This window comes from Vulpes lagopus, chromosome 20, assembly GCF_018345385.1.
Source record: "Vulpes lagopus strain Blue_001 chromosome 20, ASM1834538v1, whole genome shotgun sequence".
NCBI lineage: Eukaryota > Metazoa > Chordata > Mammalia > Carnivora > Canidae > Vulpes > Vulpes lagopus.
In genome coordinates this window covers 11,993,924-12,013,100 of record NC_054843.1, presented here as the reverse complement: position 1 = coordinate 12,013,100, position 19,177 = coordinate 11,993,924, and the positions used below count along the sequence as shown (strand labels likewise).

At 48.0% G+C, this 19,177-nt stretch overlaps 1 protein-coding gene across 8 annotated transcripts in view; it reads left to right on the top strand.

The window, feature by feature from the left end:
• The window catches only part of EVA1C (eva-1 homolog C), an 83,667-nt gene extending 66,217 nt beyond the window's left edge, over nucleotides 1–17,450 (top strand). For 5 of the 8 annotated variants that reach the window (XM_041735199.1, XM_041735194.1, XM_041735193.1 and 2 more), the window contains 3 exons: nucleotides 6,608–6,688; nucleotides 8,088–8,177; nucleotides 16,406–17,450. In XM_041735199.1, the coding sequence (XP_041591133.1) occupies nucleotides 6,608–6,688; nucleotides 8,088–8,177; nucleotides 16,406–16,782 (548 nt within the window). In that variant the 3' untranslated portion in view covers nucleotides 16,783–17,450. The remainder of the gene's footprint in view (nucleotides 1–6,607; nucleotides 6,689–8,087; nucleotides 8,178–16,405) is intronic. The other 3 variants (XM_041735197.1, XM_041735195.1, XM_041735198.1) reach the window with 2 other exon arrangements.
• Nucleotides 17,451–19,177: the final 1,727 nt, after the last annotated feature.

Sequence of the window (19,177 nt, the reverse complement as noted above, 5' to 3'; positions counted from 1 at the left end):
AAGAATGAGGGGACAGCCCCTAGGACTGGGGCTCTTTTTTTTTTTTTAAGGATTTTATTTATTTATTCATGAGACACACAGGGAGAGAGAGAGAGAGAGACAAAGAGAGAGAGAGAGAGAGGCAGAGGGAGAGAGAGAGAGAGAGAGGCAGAGGGAGAAGAAAGCTCCATGCAGGGAGCCTGATGTGGGACTCGATCCTGGGTCTCCAGGATCAGGCCCTGGGCTGAAGGCGATGCTAAACTGCTGAGCCACCCGGGCTGCCCTATTTTTCTTTTTAAAAAAGATTTTATTTATTTATTCATGAGAGACACAGAAAGAGGCAGAGGCACAGGCAGAGGGGAAAAAGCAGGTTCCCTGTGGGGAGCCCGATGTGGAACTAGATCCCAGGACCCCAGGATCACGACCTGAGCCAAAGGCAGATGCTCAACCACTGAGCCACCCAGGTGCCCCTGGGGCTCTTCTTAGCTGAGAGAGGGTGGGCTCTCAGGGCCTAGAGGTCCTGCTTCAGTTCATGCTTCTTCTCCCTCATTCATTCATTCAGCATGCTGTGGGCAGGTGCTCTGTGTCCAAGTGGCATCAGTGCCAAGAACTGGGTAGTTAGGGAAAAAAAAGGCATGGTCCTTGTCCTTGGAATTATCAGTTGAGGGCGAGAGATGGATGCTAAACAAACACACAGGTAAATCTGGCAGGTAGGTCTGGGCAGCCATTGAGGCATGGAGTAGGTAGAGAAGTGCAGAGCTGGTGAGGTCAAGGTGGCACAAAGTAGCCCCAGAATGGCCAGGACCCAGTCTTGTGGGGTCCTGAGTGGAGGTGCAAGTGGAGGGCTTGCGGTGGAAAAATCAGCCCACCGTGGTGACTGGACTTTTTTTTTTTTTTTACTTTTATTTATTTATTCGTGAGAGACACAGAGAGAGGCAGAGACACAGACAGAGAGAAAAGCAGGCTCCCTGCAGGGAGCCCGATGTAGGACTCGATCCCAGGACCCTGGGATCACAACCTGAGCTGAAGGCAGACGCTCAAACACTGAGCGACCCAGGTGCCCAAGTAGACACTTCCTAATCACCTTCTAAGTGGTTGATGTTTTGAAACTATACTCTCCTTCACCCCCAGCCAGATGGCTCTTCACTGTGTAACCTGAATCATTAAAACGCGATTTGCAATGTCTGAATATTTTCTAGGTCACCAAATGGGAATGCGGGGTTTTACATTTTTAAAAAATTTCTCCCACCCGATGTGGAAGACCGAGGATGTCAATAGTTTCTGAGTGAATCTGCCCTAGTTAGCACTCTTTGGCTGTAAGTGAAGAAACCAATTTGAGCTGGTTTAAGTCAAAAGGGTGTTAAATGGGTGGGTAACAGGTGGCAGGAAGGCCATGGAAGCCAGGACAGGGCAGCAAGTCCTCAGGGAAGGGCTGACACCCGAAGCTCCAAGGTCATGGCAAACCTCTGGCATCTCTGCTCTCATGGCTCTTCTGCTTCCTTATTCTCTCTCTCTCTCTCTCTCTCTCTTTCTCACTCTCCTGCACACAGCATCCCTGTGAGCCTGAGCTGGATGGCACATGGCCACCCCCTCATATGTCCCATTTCTAACAGTCATGGAGACGTGCAGTCTGACCATCTTAATTCCAAATTTCTACCAGAAAGATATTTAATTGGCTGGGCTGGGTCAGGTAAGCCCCCCTCTTTTTGATCTGTCCTGGCCAGAGACCATGTGACATGGCTTCCTAGAGAGGGCCCCAACCAAACCTCTACCCAAGTCAAGATGCTCCTACGTAAGAGGGTCAGGGAAGAACCACCCCATAGATGTCTACTCCAATACCCTGCTTCTAACTCCAGCAGCTGGTCCAGATTTGCTGTTCTACCCAGATTTGCTGTTCCCCTATGTCCACACAGGGGAGAGGACACCCCACTCCAAGGGGGGGGGGCAGAGGTGCATTAGGAACAAGTACTGAACGTCAAGCTCTAGGTCCTTTTTTTTTTTTTTTTTTTTTAATTTTACTTATTTATCCATAAGAGACAGAGAGAGGGAGAAGCAGGCTCCATGCAGGGAGCCTGACGTGGGACTCAATCCTGGGTCTCCAGGATCACACCCTGGGCTGAAGGCGGCCCTAAACCGCTGAGCCACCTGGGCTGCCCTAGTCCTCATTTCTATAGAAACACATGCCATCCATCTCTAGTATGACCCAGGCAGTGGGGCAGGGATGCCTCACCCACAGTTCCCTGATTGCGCCTTATGGTGGGGGGGCAGGGGAAATTACAGTGGGCAGTATGATCTCTGCTCTGGGGACTTGGGGGACCAGGAGGGCTTCCTGCAGGAGGTGGCATTAGAAGCAAGTGAGACCACGTGGGTGGGAGTCAGCAAAGTGAAGGCAGGGGGAGGGGAGGGCAGGCTAGGCTTTTAGCCAAGGGCGGTGGAGAGCCCTGGACAAGTGGTCTCAGGGGACATAATCAGTTTGCATTTTGAAAAAACACTCCGGGGGATCCGTGGGTGGCTCAGCAGTTTGGTGCCTGCCTTTGGCCCAGGGCATGATCCTGGAGTCCCAGGATCGAGTCCCGCATTGGGCTTGCTGCATGGAGCCTGCTTCTCCCTCTGCCTCTGTCTCTGCCTCTCTCTCTCTTTGTGTCTCTCATGAATAAATAAATAAATAAATTCTTTTTTAAAAAAAAAGTTAAAAAGCCCTCCTCCCTATTTTATAGAGCTTTATTTAATCCTGGCTCTCTCTCCCACCAGGTGCTTAGGCAGGGCAGAGGATTTCCGCATCTCTGCGGAGCCCTGGGGTGTGATTCAGGCTGTGGGCCTCTTGCTCTTCCCACTGCAGGCTGCACGTCTGGCAAATGTCAGACCGCTCAGCGCAGGGCACACCGACCCGGCTGGGATGCATCACTGCACTGCTCCTCTTCAGCAGTTTGCTAAATGAGGTCCCCTCTCTGTGTGTGTTCCCTCCAAGCTTAACCACGAGCCTCACTTCTTGGTCATGCTGGCTTCAGACTTTCCTCCTAATAGGATAAGCCAGACCTGGAAAACTCAGCTCTGCCCCTCACATCTGCAGGGAGGGCTCGTCTCCGTGTCCACAGCTGCTAGTACTCCAGGGTCACCAAGACAGAGGCACGGCCAGCATCCCCACCCTGGTCACTCCTGAGAGGCACAGAAACACGTGGACCTCAGCCTAGGGCCTCCCAGCTCCTCCCAAGAGAGGGGGCAGGCAAGTGGGGGCCAGGATTGGCAGATAGGAAGGATGGTGGTCCCAAGATTTAGGGCCAAGGGGAACAGGTGCCAGGATTTGGGGGCAAGGGGAATGGGTGCCAGGATTTGGGGAGAAGAGGGATGTAGTAACAGAATTTGGGAGACAAGAGGGATGCGGTGCCAGGGTGTGAGGGCACTGAGATAGGAGGTGCTAGAATTGAGGACAGGCAGGATGGGGATGTGCCAGGATTTGCAGGTGCTCATGCAGTCTGGGCTCCTCCTGAAAAGGAGGGGAAGTCAAGCAGAGACATCGTGCTTGTCTCTGACACGAAGAATCCTTCGGGGCGCTACGTTCAACCTGTGGAAACTTTTTTCTTAACATTTGCACTGGACCCACGCTTGGCACAGAAGATTTATATGGGGGGGGGGGGAGTAGAAAAGAAAAGAAGTCGAGGTGGGTGCCTTGCCACAATTCAGCGAATCACCTCTGGTTTTACCTAAACAGACTCGCAGGGATAGATTTCCGAGTGGAAATCACTTTGTCATCGGGACGCTACACAGCTTCACAGGGGCCCCGTGGACACTGCACAAAATGTCCTGTTTAAGCGTGAGCCCGGGGCCCGACGTATTGAGAGCTCCTGAATAATGGTTCCCTGGTCTTTTACAAACGCATCTAAAAATGGAGAAAATAAAAAAATAAAAAATAAATAAAAAATAAAAATGGAAAGAGGCAGGTCTGAGGGGTGGTAGTAAATTGCGCCCCAGCCCCATCTTCATCCTTGAAACAAGGAGATGGAGGAATCTGACAGGTGCGTTGACACCTGTCAAGTTCTTAGAGATTTCAAGTTCTTAGAGATTTTCAAGTTCTTAGAGATTCTCCCCCAAGCAGGGCCGTTTGCTGACGGCCCCGCGTCCCACCCGGCAATGGGATGTCTGATAAGGGCCTGGTTATTCTGCAAAGCTCGTCTACACTGTCCTTCCTCTCTGAGCTCTTCCTCTTTCCCAGACCACAAGGCCTCTGGCATCTGCAGCGAGCCCAGCCGGTGCAGGCTGCATCCTGACAACAAGCGAGGGGACAGGTGTGAAAGCGGTGCCACCCTGGCGGGAGGGCTTGCTCCTGCCGAGGAATCAGGGACGTCCTTCTCGGGGTGCAGAATGACCAAGAGGCTGCTTCATCAGAAAGCATTTTGTGGCAACACGATTTCAGCTCTCTGGGGGTGCTGCCCTGGTCCCAGAATCAGTGATGTGCTGGGCTCAGCCGAGGGTGTCCCTCGGGGTCCCTGGACAGCTTCCACCCCGCCCATCACCATCACCTTACAGCCCTGCGTGTGACTCTCCCTGCCAATGGGCACGAAGGCGCCAGGGTCTCCGCGCATGGCAGGTGCACCATTTAGGAATGCTCTCTGGTTATTGATCCTGGGACACCCCCGAAAGAATTTAGTTTGAAAAAGGAAATGAGGTTTTCTTGCTGCAGAAGGTGTCTTATCAGCTCTTTTAAAAAATTCAGTTCAGCTGAACTTGCGAGGTGTGTTGGCTCACTGTTTCCTGTTGCCACTTCTCCAGATACCAGCTGGGCTAAAGAACAAACAAAAATAAATGATATTCTGCAGCAAAAATATTTGGTTTCCTACCCCTTCTCCTGTCTGGCTGTGGTGCGCTTCGCCTTCAGAATTCTTTTTTTTTTTTTAAGATTTATTTATTTAGTCATGATAGATATATATATATATATAGAGAGAGAGAGAGGCAGAGACACAGGCAGGGGGAGAAGCAGGCTCCATGCAGGGAGCCCAACACGGGACTCCATCCCGGGACTCCAGAATCGCGCTCTGGGCCAAAGGCAGGCGCCAAACTGCTGAGCCACCCAGGGATCCCTTTTTTTTTTTTTTTAAGATTTTATTTATTTATTCATGACACACACACACACACACACACACACACACACACACACACAGGCAGGCAGAGACACAGGCAGAGGGAGAAGCAGGCTCCATGCAGGAACCCCGATGTGGGACTCGATCCCGGGACCCCAGGATCATGCCCTGGGCTGAAGGTAGGCCCTAAACCGCTGAGCCCCCCCAGGGATCCCCCTTCAGAATTCTTGCTTTGCCCTCCGCCTGCTACCATCCTGTCCACTTTACCAGGGGCATCTTGAGATGAGATGGCTTATTCTTTAGGTCCGTTTGCTAGAATCTTTACCCATCTCCCCAAAGTGTCTTTTACTCTGCCCTCTTCTCTTCTTTCTGTTGCTCTTAAAATACTTAGAGCATCATTCTTGCACGCAGCCCTGGAATTCTCTTCAGGCCCATTAAGGAAGTGAGGACTCAGAGCTGTGGGTGCAAAGCAAAGTTGGATCCAGGAAATGTCTGCAGTGGATCCTCAGTTGGTTACAGTCATTTTGTTTCACTGTATCTCAGGGAAGTTTATGCTCAGAGTTACAGTGTTGTTGTTTTTTTTAAATGTTATTTAGAGAGAGCGAGAGAGAGCTTGGGAGTGTGGTGGGGGCCTACTCCGCGCTGAGCGCAGAGCCGCATGCAGGACTCGATCTCATGACCCTGAGATCATGACCTGAGCTGAAACCAAGAGTCAGACACTCAACCGAATGAGCCACCCAGGCGCCCCTAAAGTTAATAGTGTTATTTGAGCTGTGATTTACATGTCCTAAGGTTCACCCATATTTAGCAAAAACAGTCGAGTTCTAGCAAATTTACAGAGCTAGCTGCACGACGGCCACTTAATTGTAAAACCCATCCGTAATCCCCAAAGTTCTCTGACACCCATGTGCAGTCATTCCCCATCTCCACCCCTGACTCTAGGGAAGCACTAACTTATATTCTGTCTCTATGCATTTACCTGTTTTGCATATTTCATATTAATGGGATCACACCACGTATGGTCTTTTGTGTCTGGCTCCTTTCACTGAGCATAATGTTTTTGAGGTTCATCCATGTTGTAGCAGGTGCTAGGACTTTGTTCTTTGTTATTGCTAATTATTCTATTGGGTAGATATACCGTATCTTGTTTACTTGGTCTCCAAAATTTTACCTTTCTGGGACATTTGATGCTCACAGAGGTACCATTCATATATGTGTGTGTGAGTGTATCTGACAAGCAGAGTGAGTAATTTACGTACTGATTTGAAATGGATTTTTAAAAAATCTTATCTTCATTGCACTTTAAAAAATATGTTAAGGGGCACCTGGGTGGCTCAGTGGTTGAGCAGCTGCCTTTGGCTCAGGGCGTGATTCTGGGGTCCTGGAATCAAGTCCTGAATCAGGCTTCCCATGGGATGCCTGCTTCTTCCTTTGCCTATGTCTTTGCCTCTCTCTCTGTGTTTCTCATGAATAAGTAAATAAAATCTTTATTTATATAATATATATATATATAATGTACAATGTATTTAAAATATTTCTCTTTTGGTTTTTAGTTCCCAAGAACATACTCACAGCGATCGATCCATCCATTGTTAATCTAAAACCTTCTTTGAAGCAGAAAGATGGTGAATATGGTAATTTTTATGGCTTACTACCAGCATTTCTCTTTAAGTAAAGGTAAACAGCCCCACGTGACCATAGTCGGGTGCCCAGTGGTTGGAATGAAAGGGGATGTCAGGAGGTGAGCTGGAGTTACCAGCTCCGACAATGGCAGTGCTGTGGCGATCGGTTGCAAATGGTGGCCGACTGTGTTGTTTTTCAAATTATAAGTGGAATAAATCCTCCTTCCATTCCCCTCTGATTTCTTAAACAAAATATCACTTGGAAAAGGAGATCTGCTCAGAAACAGATTTGGGGCTCCTGGATTATATGATGATCTTGTTGGAAAGATGACTCCACCGGGAACCTGGGTGAGCCAGACCCAGGCTGGACCTGAGGGCCTCCAAACACATGCCACCTCCACCCTCGGTTTTCACTGGGCTCTTGTGAATAGGAGGGGGATGAACATTTTGGTGTGTTAGTGTGTGGTTTTTTTTTTTTTTTAAATCAAATCTAGAATGGAATTCAGACCCTTGGGGCTCCTGATGGAAATTCCAAGGTTTCTGTAGAACATCTAAGATACTGCACTTAGTGTGTTCAGAGGTTGTTTTATGTTACTTTTATTACATACTTGAGGTCTTTGGGCCCTAAGTATAAGATTAAATATTCTTGACGTGGAAAATAAGAAAGCAGCAAGAAATAGATCTCGCCCCTCATCTCAAAGCTTGACGATAACTATTGTTAATGCTCTGTTCTTCTGGTTCCCCCCAAGCCTGCTCTCTGCCAGGCTCTGCATCTCCCAGCCCTGCTGCTCTTTCTAACAGGGTTCCCCCCTCGACCCCATGAATATCCTGGTCCCCCAGCAGTGGAGGCCCAAGAGCTCTGGGCCACGTTTTCTTAGACCTGCCTGACATCCTATGGGGCCCCCAGAACTCTCAGGCTGCCCATCAGGAGCTCACTGAGCTCTAGCACAGCAGTGTAACCAGGCATCTGAAACCAGACCTGCCCTGCATTTTGCTGTTATTTCCAAAAAAGTAGCCCTGCACAATCTCCCTCCATAATGTCCCCTCCCATCTCATCGATGGTCAATAGCACACACAGAAGCTCTGTGATTAGGTAAACCATTATCATGCCTCGCAGAGGTATCATGAGCCTATTGCTCTTAGGATGGGAAAATCCATTTGTCCCCTTCTGTAGTAGGCCCTTGAAGTTGGAACCAGCACGTTTTAGAAATTCTAAATCCCTGGTATCATTTAATATTTTCAGAGACTATTGACTAAGTGCTTTTCCTGGCTTAGCCTTCTGTAATTCAGTCAGAGGCCCATTTATTTGATTTCTATGACTTTTTATTTATTATGGCAGTCCTGGGCTGGGAGCAGAAGGCATACTGTGAATAGTTGTCATTAATCGGTTTTGCGTTTTGTTATGAAACAGGTATAAACTTTGACCCAAGGGAACCGACGCTTCTGAGGAAAGATGGAGTTATTGTTAGCAATTCTCTGGCAGCATTTGCTTACATTAGAGGTAGGTCAATGGATTGAAGCTTCCTAGAATGCTAACGGCTTTACTAAGGTCTTACTAACAGATGTGATGCTTAATTATAACAGCTGAAGAAAAATGACTTTAAGTTTGACTCAGCAGCTGGGGGCTTGCTAAGATCTGGGGACACAGAGGCCTGGACTCAGATACAGTTCCAGCCAGGCTACGCACGAGAGAACACACATGGGGAGGAGGCAAACAGATAAAGTCACACGCCCAGGAGTTGGGTTCCATGAATATTTTCTGCTTTGAAAAGTAGGAACCCGAGGAATGCATTCCCCAGCTCTCAAAATTTGGGAAAGGCAGAGGATTATTGAATCCCACCCTTGGCTGGAAGAAAATGGAGTTAAAAGATCACTTAGTAAACAAAATGGGTCATGCTCTGCGAAGGCAGCGTCCCCTCCTGAGTCACCAGCATTACTTCTCACAGTTGCCAAGTTTTCCCTGATAATCCTCCCCCCAAGGATCAATCAGACGCAGCCCTCCTTACCTGCAGGGCCAGAACTGCTCGTCAGTGAGGGGATGGCACCTACCATCTTTCCTCACCTGCCCTGTCTGCTCACCTTAGCATAGACCGGATTTTTGAAGTGTCGACTCTGCAAGTTTTGGCAATGCACGCCTGACTCAGTTCAGGGAGGCCAAAACCTCTGAGGCCTTTGGTTAGATTGGTGCTAATATACTGCATTATGGCATTACTGTTCATGACGTGCCAGGGCCTTCCTCAGAGGAAAATAAAGGTGTAAGGAAACAGCCCAACACAGATCGAAAGTCTTGGGATCCTCTACGCTTCCATTGTCTTCCCGCATCCATAGTCTTCCTGAGTGTGGTGTCGTTGTTGGCTTCCTCTAAAAATCTAAAAATTTGAAGGGAGAACCCTTCAAATCACTTCAAGCACACTTCCATTTGTTGCTGTTCCTGATAACATGCATGAGGTCTTTCCCTTCCTTATGTATAAAAGTGGAGTGTGCTAGAGGTAGAAAACACAGGAAGGAGGCAAGAAATAGAACTCCCCCCTCATCTCAAGGCTTAAACATAACCATTGTTAATGTTCTGTTCTTCTGGTTCCCCCACACCTGCTCTCTGGCAGGCTCTGCATCTCCCAGCCCACCACTCTTTCTAACAGGGCTCCCCACTCTGGACCCCATGAATATCCTGGTCACCCAGCAGTGGAGGCCCAAGAGCTCTGTGCCACCCTTGTCAGAGTTCAGAGATGTAAGGATTTTTATTGTCGAAAATAACCCCATATTTTCAAAGTCCCTGGATTGCCCCCTGGAGGAGAAGCATCATGAACATCCTCCAGGGAATAATGATTAACCAGAAGCAAAGATGAATTTGCTCATTGAGCTGTGGCCATGCTGGGCCTCATCAGTTCTTCTTGACAACTGGGTTGGTCAGCTTGGGCCGCCATGACAAGACACTGTAGGCTGGCAGCTTCAGCAGCAGAAATTCATTTTCTCACCGTTCTGGAGGCTAGAAATCAAGGTACCAGCAGAGTCAGTTTCTGATGAGAGTTCTCTTCCTGGTTTCTAGACAGCTGCCTTCTCATCTGAGAGGGAGAAAGAGAAATAGAGAGACAGAGACAGAGGAGGGGGAAAGAGAGATTAAAGGAGGAAGGGAGAGAGAGGAAGAGAGAAGGACGGAAGGAGGGAAGAAAGGAAGGAGAGGGAAATAGGGAGAGAAAGAATGCTCTCTGGCATCCCTTCTTTTCTTTTGAAAAATTATTTATTCATGAGAGACACACACAGAGAGAGAGAGAGAGGCAGAGACACAGGCAGAGGGAGAAGAAGGCTCCATGCGGGGAGCCTGATGTGGGACTCGATCCCAGGGCCCTAGGATCACGCCTTGAGCCAAAGGCAGATGCTTAACTGCTGAGCCACCCAGGCGTCCCATCCAGCATCCCTTCTTATAAAGACACTGATCCTGCTGGATCAGGGACCCCCCCTTAATGACCTCACTTAACCTGAATTACCTCCATATAGGGCCTATCTCCAAATATGTTGGGGGGGTAAGCCTTCAACATATGAATTTGGGGGGATGCAATCTAGTCCATAGCAAAGACCCTGAGCAAGAGGACTCTGTTCTCCCATTCTGCACATAGAGAAGCTGAGGGTCCTAGGAGTTGAGCCATTTGCCTGAGGCCACAGTGTGGATGCCAGCCGGGCCACGATTCAGACTCAGCAGATCCAAGACCCCTGCTCTGGTTTCTCTGACAAAGGATGCCCTTCCGGATCTTGAGGGATGGACGTCATCTGAATTACTCCCTTCCATCCTTGGCTGTCCTTTTGCACACTCATTACTCCCAGAAATCATACGAAGGAGTTATTCATTAGCACCCATCTCTCTGCTAGACATTAACATCTTAAGGGAAAATGTTTGTTCCTTAGTTATTTGTCACACCCAGGGCCCAGGACAGGCGGACACAGGATGCATGCCCAGTTGGTAGCTAATAGATGAGTAGGTGATGAATTTTCATGTGGTGTCATGAGCTGTCCTGCATCTTATTATCACCCCGTGTTTGCTATTTATAGGTAGTCAAAGAAATGCAAGGACTTCATAGCCTGTTACTTGGTTTTATTGAGGATTGATTAGGCACATCCATCCCCAAAAGGCATGAGGAGGAGGCTTGTCTGAAGAAGAAGCCACCACCAGGAGCAGCTGGAGCTGAGAGTGAGCAGGGCAGGTTCTGGAAAAATCAGCTTCATATTCAGTAGATTGGGGGAATCCAAAAGGACATTTCCCCAGGTCAGGCTGCAAGTGGCTTTGACATATTGGCACTGTCACATACACATGGGGGACAAGTGGAGTGGAAACCAAAACGAAGCAAGGAGCTTGTCCCAGGATTTTAGAACACAGGGGTTGGCAAAATGGACGTGAGAATGTCCAGGGGTCTCTGACACCCAGATTTCTCTTTTGGCCATTTCAGTGACCTGTAAAGCTGTCCCCAATAGTGAGGCATTGTTTTAGCCATGTTTGAACTTTACCCTTATCCTAACCATGTAGACCTTGATCCTTCTAGAATCTAGATCATGGGTTTGAAGGAGCCCATAGAAAGATTCTGAAATTAGAGAAACAGAAAGGAGAGAGAGAGAGAGAGAGAGTGTGTGTGTGTGTGTGTGTGTGTGTGTGTGTTGGGTTTGGGGAAGGCAGCTTGTTAGCTGGCTCAGCTATCAGACCCTAGCAGACTGTGCTTAAGGAGCCTTATTTGGACAATCTTGCTCAGAACCTGACTCTCTCCACCTAATAAGTATTTCACTGACATCTGCTTGCTCTGTGTGTTTAGCCCACATCTACCTGCAAGCATGACTTTGGTGTCCTAATGTTTCTGTCACTTGCCTGTAGTGCTGTCTTTGGCCCCCTGGGAGAGCTTGCTGTGGACTGTCTGGGTGCACGGGTTACCTGGGGTAACTAGGGTAGCTGGGGTCATGGGTCAGAAAGCAGAGCTTCTCCTGAGATGCGGAGGCATCGTTGTTTTATATGAAAGGAATTCTAGGCCACCAGACAAACCCACATTGAAATAGAAGCATAATAACACATTCCAAAGTCAGAGTTACATGATCCCCTGTCAGGGAGGATGATTGGAAATCAGCACCGCCTTGTCACATAGGTGTGGATTCTGATGTGTTCCCACGGTCTCTAATCTCTGGTTCTGTGACAGAAAGTTATGATCACATCCATCAGCACTGTCAGACCAGTGCCCAGTCTACTTTGTGCTTTCCCCCAATAGTAGCAGGGCCCCCGGAGGTGGAACCCTGGCCCTGGCCTCTCGGTGTCTTATTTGGACACAGTAAGTTGGAGCTGGAGCTCATGTTGGCTCCAGACCAGAGATCTAAGGGTCAAGGAGCCTTCAAGGCCACAGGCCTCCATTTAGAGAGGTTCCTGTGAGCTTACTACGGCTGATGAAATTAAAGTTGTTCAAGTAACCCTGTGATGAACCAGCTGAGGCTGGAGTGAAAACACTATAGATAGCATAGTTTAAGATTCTGTTTAAGATTCTGTCTTTCTGGAATTCTGTTTAAGATTCTATCTTTCTGGAATACATGATAGGAAAGGGGTTAGGAAAGCCTAAAGTGGTCCAATTGATTCTGGAAAAACAGATGATGTGCCCCCAGTGTAAAGCAGGGGGGCTGTGGAGAGAGCCTGAGCACGAGCTTGAGGTCCCAGCCCCATGGTGGCTTTGGACAAGTGACACGGCTGCCTCAGGAGGGTCAGGCCCCTCACCTTAATTTTCTATCAAACTAAGACCTGGTGATTCTGTGGCTTCAAATGAGTTGAGTTCAGATGACTGGGAAGCCTTGCTCCAATGGGCTTTGCTAAGAGTTGCCGTGTTCTTCATCTTTGATCACTGGCTCTCATGGTGTAGACGTGGCCTAGAGATCGATCTCTTGGCAGGAGGCATACCTGAGCCAGGAGGCACCTAGAATCTGATACATGAGAAGCTCTCCATGCAATAGAATCCAGACTCTTACTTCCCAGGAGCAGAGGGAGAGAGGAAGAAAGCTAATGGACATTATGGAATCTCCACCCACAAGGTACCAAGCCTCGGACTTTAGATCCACAACCCCTCCTTCCATGCACTCGGCAGGTGTTTGTGTAATCCCTGCTCTACACTGGGTGCTGGGGATTTGGTCAAGAACAAGACAATTGGGCCCCTGCCCTCATGGAGTTTTCATTCTATGGGGTGAGAAAGGACAAAACATGCTCAGGGATTTAGTGACATTCCAGATGCTATGAGACCTACTGACAGGAGGACCTGGCCCAACCTGGGGGTGGGGGCATAGAGGTCCAAACGAAAGAGGATAAAGGAATATTCCAGGCAGAAGGAACAGCACGTGCAAAAGAACCAAGGTGTGAAGCCATCTGGCTCCCATGAGGAATGGAGAGAGGCCCGTGTGGCAGGAAAACAGAAATGGAGGGAGGAATGTCTTTGGAGTTGAACTTGGGGAGGAGGGCAGGGGTTGGGTCCTAGCAAGCTTTGTAGGCTATGGTCAAGATTTGATTTTTAGCTTATGAGAAGAGGGGAGCCTTTTAGTGGTGTCAAGTAGGGTGGTGATGTGGTCCAATGTGCATTTTTTTAAAAATTGCAGGGGCTACAGTGGGAAGATGCATGAAAGGGGCATGGGGTGGGGAGGAAATGGAGTAGGGCAGAGGTATCATTCCTGGTTTTCAGATAAGTTTATTCAATCGCAAGGCATCTTAATGAAAATGAAAATTCAAGCCATTTGCCAGGAGATATTCACAATATATAAACTGTCCAGTGGTTATTTTTAAGAATATATAGAGACTATATAGAATCTTTCTGTAAGAGGAGAAGTGCAAACAACCCAACACAAAGAAAGGGGGGTACCTGACATGAGCCAGCACGCTGAGATGAGAGACTACGTAACCATCTGAAGAGGTAGACACCTGAAGAGGTGTAATTCAGGATCAGGGGAAATGAAACTCAAGACCCTAGTGAGATACGATATTATACCCAGAAGACTGGAAAAAAACTAAAATCTGCTCCTAGCAGGTGCTCGAAGGAGATGTGGATTTGCAGGATTCCTCTGACGCTGCAGCCACTTTGGAAACCATTGGCCGTATTTCCTAAAACTGACATCCCTTAAACGTCACCCAACTCCATCCTAGGTCAGGACCCAAGAGAAACACCTGTATGTGCACATGAGGGACGTTTATAGGACTGGTCCTGGCTACGGCGCCCACATGGCAGGAACCTGACAATAAGCCAGATGCCCCCCCAGCAGGGGAGTGAATGAATAAAGCTACAGTAGAGTCAGGACAATGGACTAGTATAAGGCAACAGCATATTAAGTTAAAAACCCCAAAACATTAGGTCCCAAACACGATCTGTGACAATATACTCTTCATAAATGTTTTTGGAATATATAGAGATGCAGTAAACTTATAAAAACACAAGCAAGGGGGTAATGACTATGGAATTCAGAGGGTAGTTACCTTGTCGGAGGGAAGCTGGGAGGGGGAATGGACAGGCTGTTGTCAAGGCTCGAGAGGTGCCGATAATGGAATTCAAAATTATTCATTTAATAAACCAACATAAAGTAGGAGGACCATGTAGTGACTGATGAGGAGGATGTGTCCTACCCTAAGGATTGTGATTGATTTAATTCAGTTCACCTAGAGTCCTTAGACAGGAAAGGAAGAAAGGAAGCAGGGAGGAAAGAAGGAGAAGGTAGCCTGCCTGTCTGGGCAGAGCCAGATCTTGAGCCCTCCTCTGTCCCCGGCGCATGAGGACCAGGTTGGCCCACTGCACAGCTGCGGGAATGCCCGAGCTTCTCAGAGGATAGGAGGAACATGGGTGGGGATGGTTTCTCGGGAGCTAGACCATCATGGGAGTCTTTCTCTCTGGAGCTGGCCCTGTTCTGAACTGTGGGGGGCTGGAAAGAACACAGGTGGGACTCAGTTTCCCCACCCACAGTGCTACAGAGATGATGCCGCAGGCATGGCTGTTGATGAGGCTCAAGGTTTAGGTTTTCTGGGGGATAGGAGGAGAGGGAAGTGGCTGCCTCCAAAGCCCACAGTAGGGTGCCCCAAGAATGGGGAGATTGGGGAGGACATAGGCTGGGAGGCTTGGGGCGGGTGGGGTGGGTGCAGCAGGGAGAAGAAGGGGACATCCAAAGAAACAAGAAGGGGGAGTGAAGTCAGGAGTGATGAGTCCACTCCCAGCGGAGGCTGTGATTTGTGGGCAGAGGAGAAACATCTGTCTGGTTGCTTCAGAGCCTCTGGTCTTCCCATCATTTTGTGTTGTTGCTTAATGACTTACTCCCACATGTCAGCCTCATCCTCATTCCTCCTCCTCACCCAGAAAGGAAAACAGCCCTTCCTTGTCTCGCAGAGGATGCGTGGCTGTGTTTGACCAGATCTTCAAAATACTGGACCCTTAGGAAAAACCTATCATTATTAGTAGCACTACAAACACACCTCGCTGCCCCTCCCCAAGACACATCCCTTTGAACTCAGACTTCTATGTCCTTTTCTTTTTTAAATATTTTATTTATGCATTCATGAGAGACACACACAGAGAGAGAGAGAGGCAGAGACACAGGCAGAGGGAGAAGCAGGCATGCCATGGGGAGCCCAATGTGGATCCCAGGACCCCGGGATGATGCCCTGAGCCAAAGCCAGATGCTCAACCCCTGAGCCACCCAGGCATCACCAACTCCTATTTTATATTTTGAGGGAGTATGCTGGATCATTATTTCCCAGAGAGGGAGTGCTCACCCCTTAAGGGGTGCATAATTAAAAAATGGGGAGAGTAATGCATAGTCCTTTCTGTGCTGGGTTAGTATAAGGATTAAACCTATTAAGGACTTAGACCTGAGTATGTAGTACAAATTTGCATTGTTTCTATTATTATTATCATACCATCATTTGGATGTCAGAAAAACTACCAGAACTTTTATTTATATTTATTTTTTAGTCTAAAGAAAAGGAGCTTTGGGATGCCTGGGTGGCTCAGTGGTTGACGTGGCTCAGGGTGTGATCCTGGGTTCTGGGATTGAGTCCCACATCAGGCTCTTTGCGGGAAGCCTGCCTCTCCCTCTGCCTGTGTCTCTGCCTCTCTCTCTGTCTGTCTCTCATGAGTAAATAAATAAAATCTTAAAAAAAAAAAAAAGAAACAGAGCTTTGCTAACATCTACTATTTTAGTAATTACATAAATATATGTGTGTATATATATATATATATATATATATATATACTTTATCTATAAATTGATTTTTCACAATTTACTCCTGATGGCTAACGGTTTACTGAGCATCTACTATGTGTCAGGAAACGTTCAGAGAGTGTTACAGGAATTAACAGTATAACAGGAAGCTGTTATTAGCTCCATTTTCCAGGTGGGGTGACTGAAACACAGAGGGGAGCACAAGTTATAAATATAACTTGGCCCGAATCACACAGCTAGTGAGTAGCACATCACAGTTTGCACTCTGGGGGTCCAGCCGCTGAGGCCCCCTGCCATGTGTCCTCTCATGTACATACCCACATTGACTATCTATGCTCAAAACCTTTTTTTTTTTTTTAAACTGATGAGGGTACAGGATCAGATAGATAAGGATGGTCTCAAAGACACTGCCCGGGACTGGCATTCTGCATTCGCTGCTGGTTCGGGCAGACCTCTGCTTCTGTGGGACTTTGGATTGGCGACATCTGACAGCTCCCCCCAGCTCCTGACCTGTCCTTTCCCCCACAGCCCACCCAGAGAGAGCAGCCCTGCTCTTCGTGTCCAGTGTCTGCATCGGTCTGGCGCTCACGTTGTGTGCCTTGGTCATCAGAGTGTCCTGCGTCAGGGACCTCAGGGATTTGCAGCTGGCGAGGGAGCCCTTGGTGCCAGAAAGTGACAAGGCTGAAGAAGACAGCGAGGATGAGGAGGGGGAGGAGGACTCCTCGGACTCTGACTTTCCAGGGGAACTGTCTGGGTTTTGTAGGACTTCATATCCCGTCTACAGTTCCATAGAAGCTGCGGAGCTGGCAGAAAGGATTGAGCGCAGGGAGCAAATCATCCAGGAAATATGGATGAACAGTGGTTTGGACACTTCACTCCCAAGAAATTTGGGCCAGTTCTATTGAAAAAGAGATGCATCTGGATGCGACCACACTTTGTGAAGAGGGAAGGATCCCAAATGCCCCTCTGGTTCTGTTTCACTTGTACCTTCTATGAAGGAGTATTTGTCATGTCATCCAATACTGGTGAAGCCAGAAGCTATTAAAGGGACATTTCACACTGTTTACAGCACATTTCAAAATAAATTGGGAGGGAAGTCTTTGTTTTCTCTATTTATTTAAATTTATTGTTATACATGAATATAGAATGCCCGTTTATTGAGTGTTTGGAATGCCAGGCACTGCTCTAGCTGCTTCTCATGTACTAAGTCCTTTACTACACTCCCCCTCCCCACACACACAGCTTCACGAGACAGTGCCATCATCCCACATGACAGATGAGTAAACAGGAGGTCCCTCTACTTCCATTAAAAAAAAATTGTATTGATACACAGGACAGCGAGCTTGAATCCTTCCACTGCGTGTTCACTGGCGGTGGATTTTAATCACTAACAATGCTCTTTGTTTAGGACGGGGTCAGCAAAGTTTCTCTTTAAGGGCAAGATAACATTTTAGGCATCGTGGTTCGTGCCGTGACTGCACAACTCCGCCACCGAAGCTCGCAGGTAGCCATACGTAGCTAATACACCATGAACGAATGTAGCTGTGTTTCAATAAAGCTTTATTTAGAGACACCGAAATTTCTAATTTGATTTCATTTTCACGTGTCACATATTATTCTTTTTTTTTTTTATCAATCACTTTAAAATATAAAAACCTTCCCTAGCTCACAATATAAATGCCTTTCCTAGCAGGCATTTGCCTGATGTTGTAAATAAAATATGGTCCCCAAGGCCTAAAATATGTACTCACTTGCCCTTGAGAGGAAAAGCTTGCAAATTCCTGATTTAGAATTTAGAGCTGCAGAGCTTCCAGTGGCAAAAGTGGTCAGTCAGCTGACCCAGCAACCCTTTGATCCCGTGGAGTTACCTTTCAAATCATTGCAGGGGAGCAGAAGAAAAAAAAGGTGAAGAAACAGATTCCTGATGGGAGAAGTGGGGAGGGGTTCCTTTGGACAGCTCCCCCTGGTGGACAGGAAACTGTGGATTGGAATAAGATTTTTTTCTTTTTTGTCCCAGTGGGGCTGAGAGTATAAAAATGATGCTGTTTTATCCATCTCCTATGCCCTCTATGAACGAGCTCTCTGCCTTGTCTTACGTCATCATCACATCCACCCGGCAAGCTGGCATCTGCAGATGAGGAAGCTGAAAGCTGACAGGTTAGTCCTGGGGGCCCAGTTCACATGGTAGAAAGTGCTGGAATGGACTTAGCGATGAGGTGATCAGGGAATACTAGCTGTCCCTTCAGGAGCCCAAGCAATGCTGGGTACAGAGAAGGCATTTTTCTCTCAGTCGCCCAGGGCCCGAGGGTGAAGAGCCCATCCGAAGAAAGCAGGAAAGGGTGGGTATGGAGTCCCATCCGCCAGCCCCGATGCCTGCACTGAGGACAGGTCTGCAGTCTTGTTTAGATTTTTTTGTTGTTTAGATTTTTTCATCCAGTTTGTCTTCATTCATTTGAGCTGCTGCAACAGAAATCCCACCGACTGCATGGCTTATAAACAACAGAAACCTATTCCTTAGGGTTCTGGAGGTTTGAAGTCCAAGATCAAAGTGCAGGTAGACACGGTGTCTGGTGAGAGCTGGCTTCCTAGTTCACTGTGTCCTCAGCGCAGAAGAGGTGAGGGAGCTCCCTGAAGCCTTTCTAATAAGGGAACTGAGCCCACTCATGAGAGTTCCACCCTCATGGCCTAAGCATCTCCCGAAGGTTCCTCCCCTACATACCATCGCGTTAGGATTTGACATGCGAGTTTTGGGAGGATGCAAGCATTTACTCTGTAGCACAGTCGACATTCCCATAACATAAAATTCACCACTTTAAAGCGCACAGTCCATGTGTGGCATTTGGCACAGGCAGGATGCTGCGCGACCACCAGCTGTTACTCCAAAATAGTTTCAGCCCCTGAAAATAAAACCCCCTACCCTAAGCTGTCACTTTTCATCCCTCCCTCCCTCCAGCCCTCCAGCAGCTACCAATCTGCCTTTTGTCTGGATTTACACATTTTGGAAAGTTCATAAAAATGGAATCACATAAGGTGTAGCCTTTTGCGACTGGCTTCTTCCACTTAGCACCGTGTCTTCAAGGATCGCCCATGTGTATCAGGGCTCCAAGCCTTTTTATGGTCAAAAAATATTCCATTGTATGAAAAGACCACGTTCTGGGTGTTCATTCGTCTGTCGGTGGACATCTGGGTGGTTTCCACTCTTGGCTGCCGTGGCTACGTTTCCACAAACGCCTGTGTGCTGTATTTTAATAGCAGTGAGACCACATACAAATCGAGGACTGCAGACTTGTTGAGAAATCC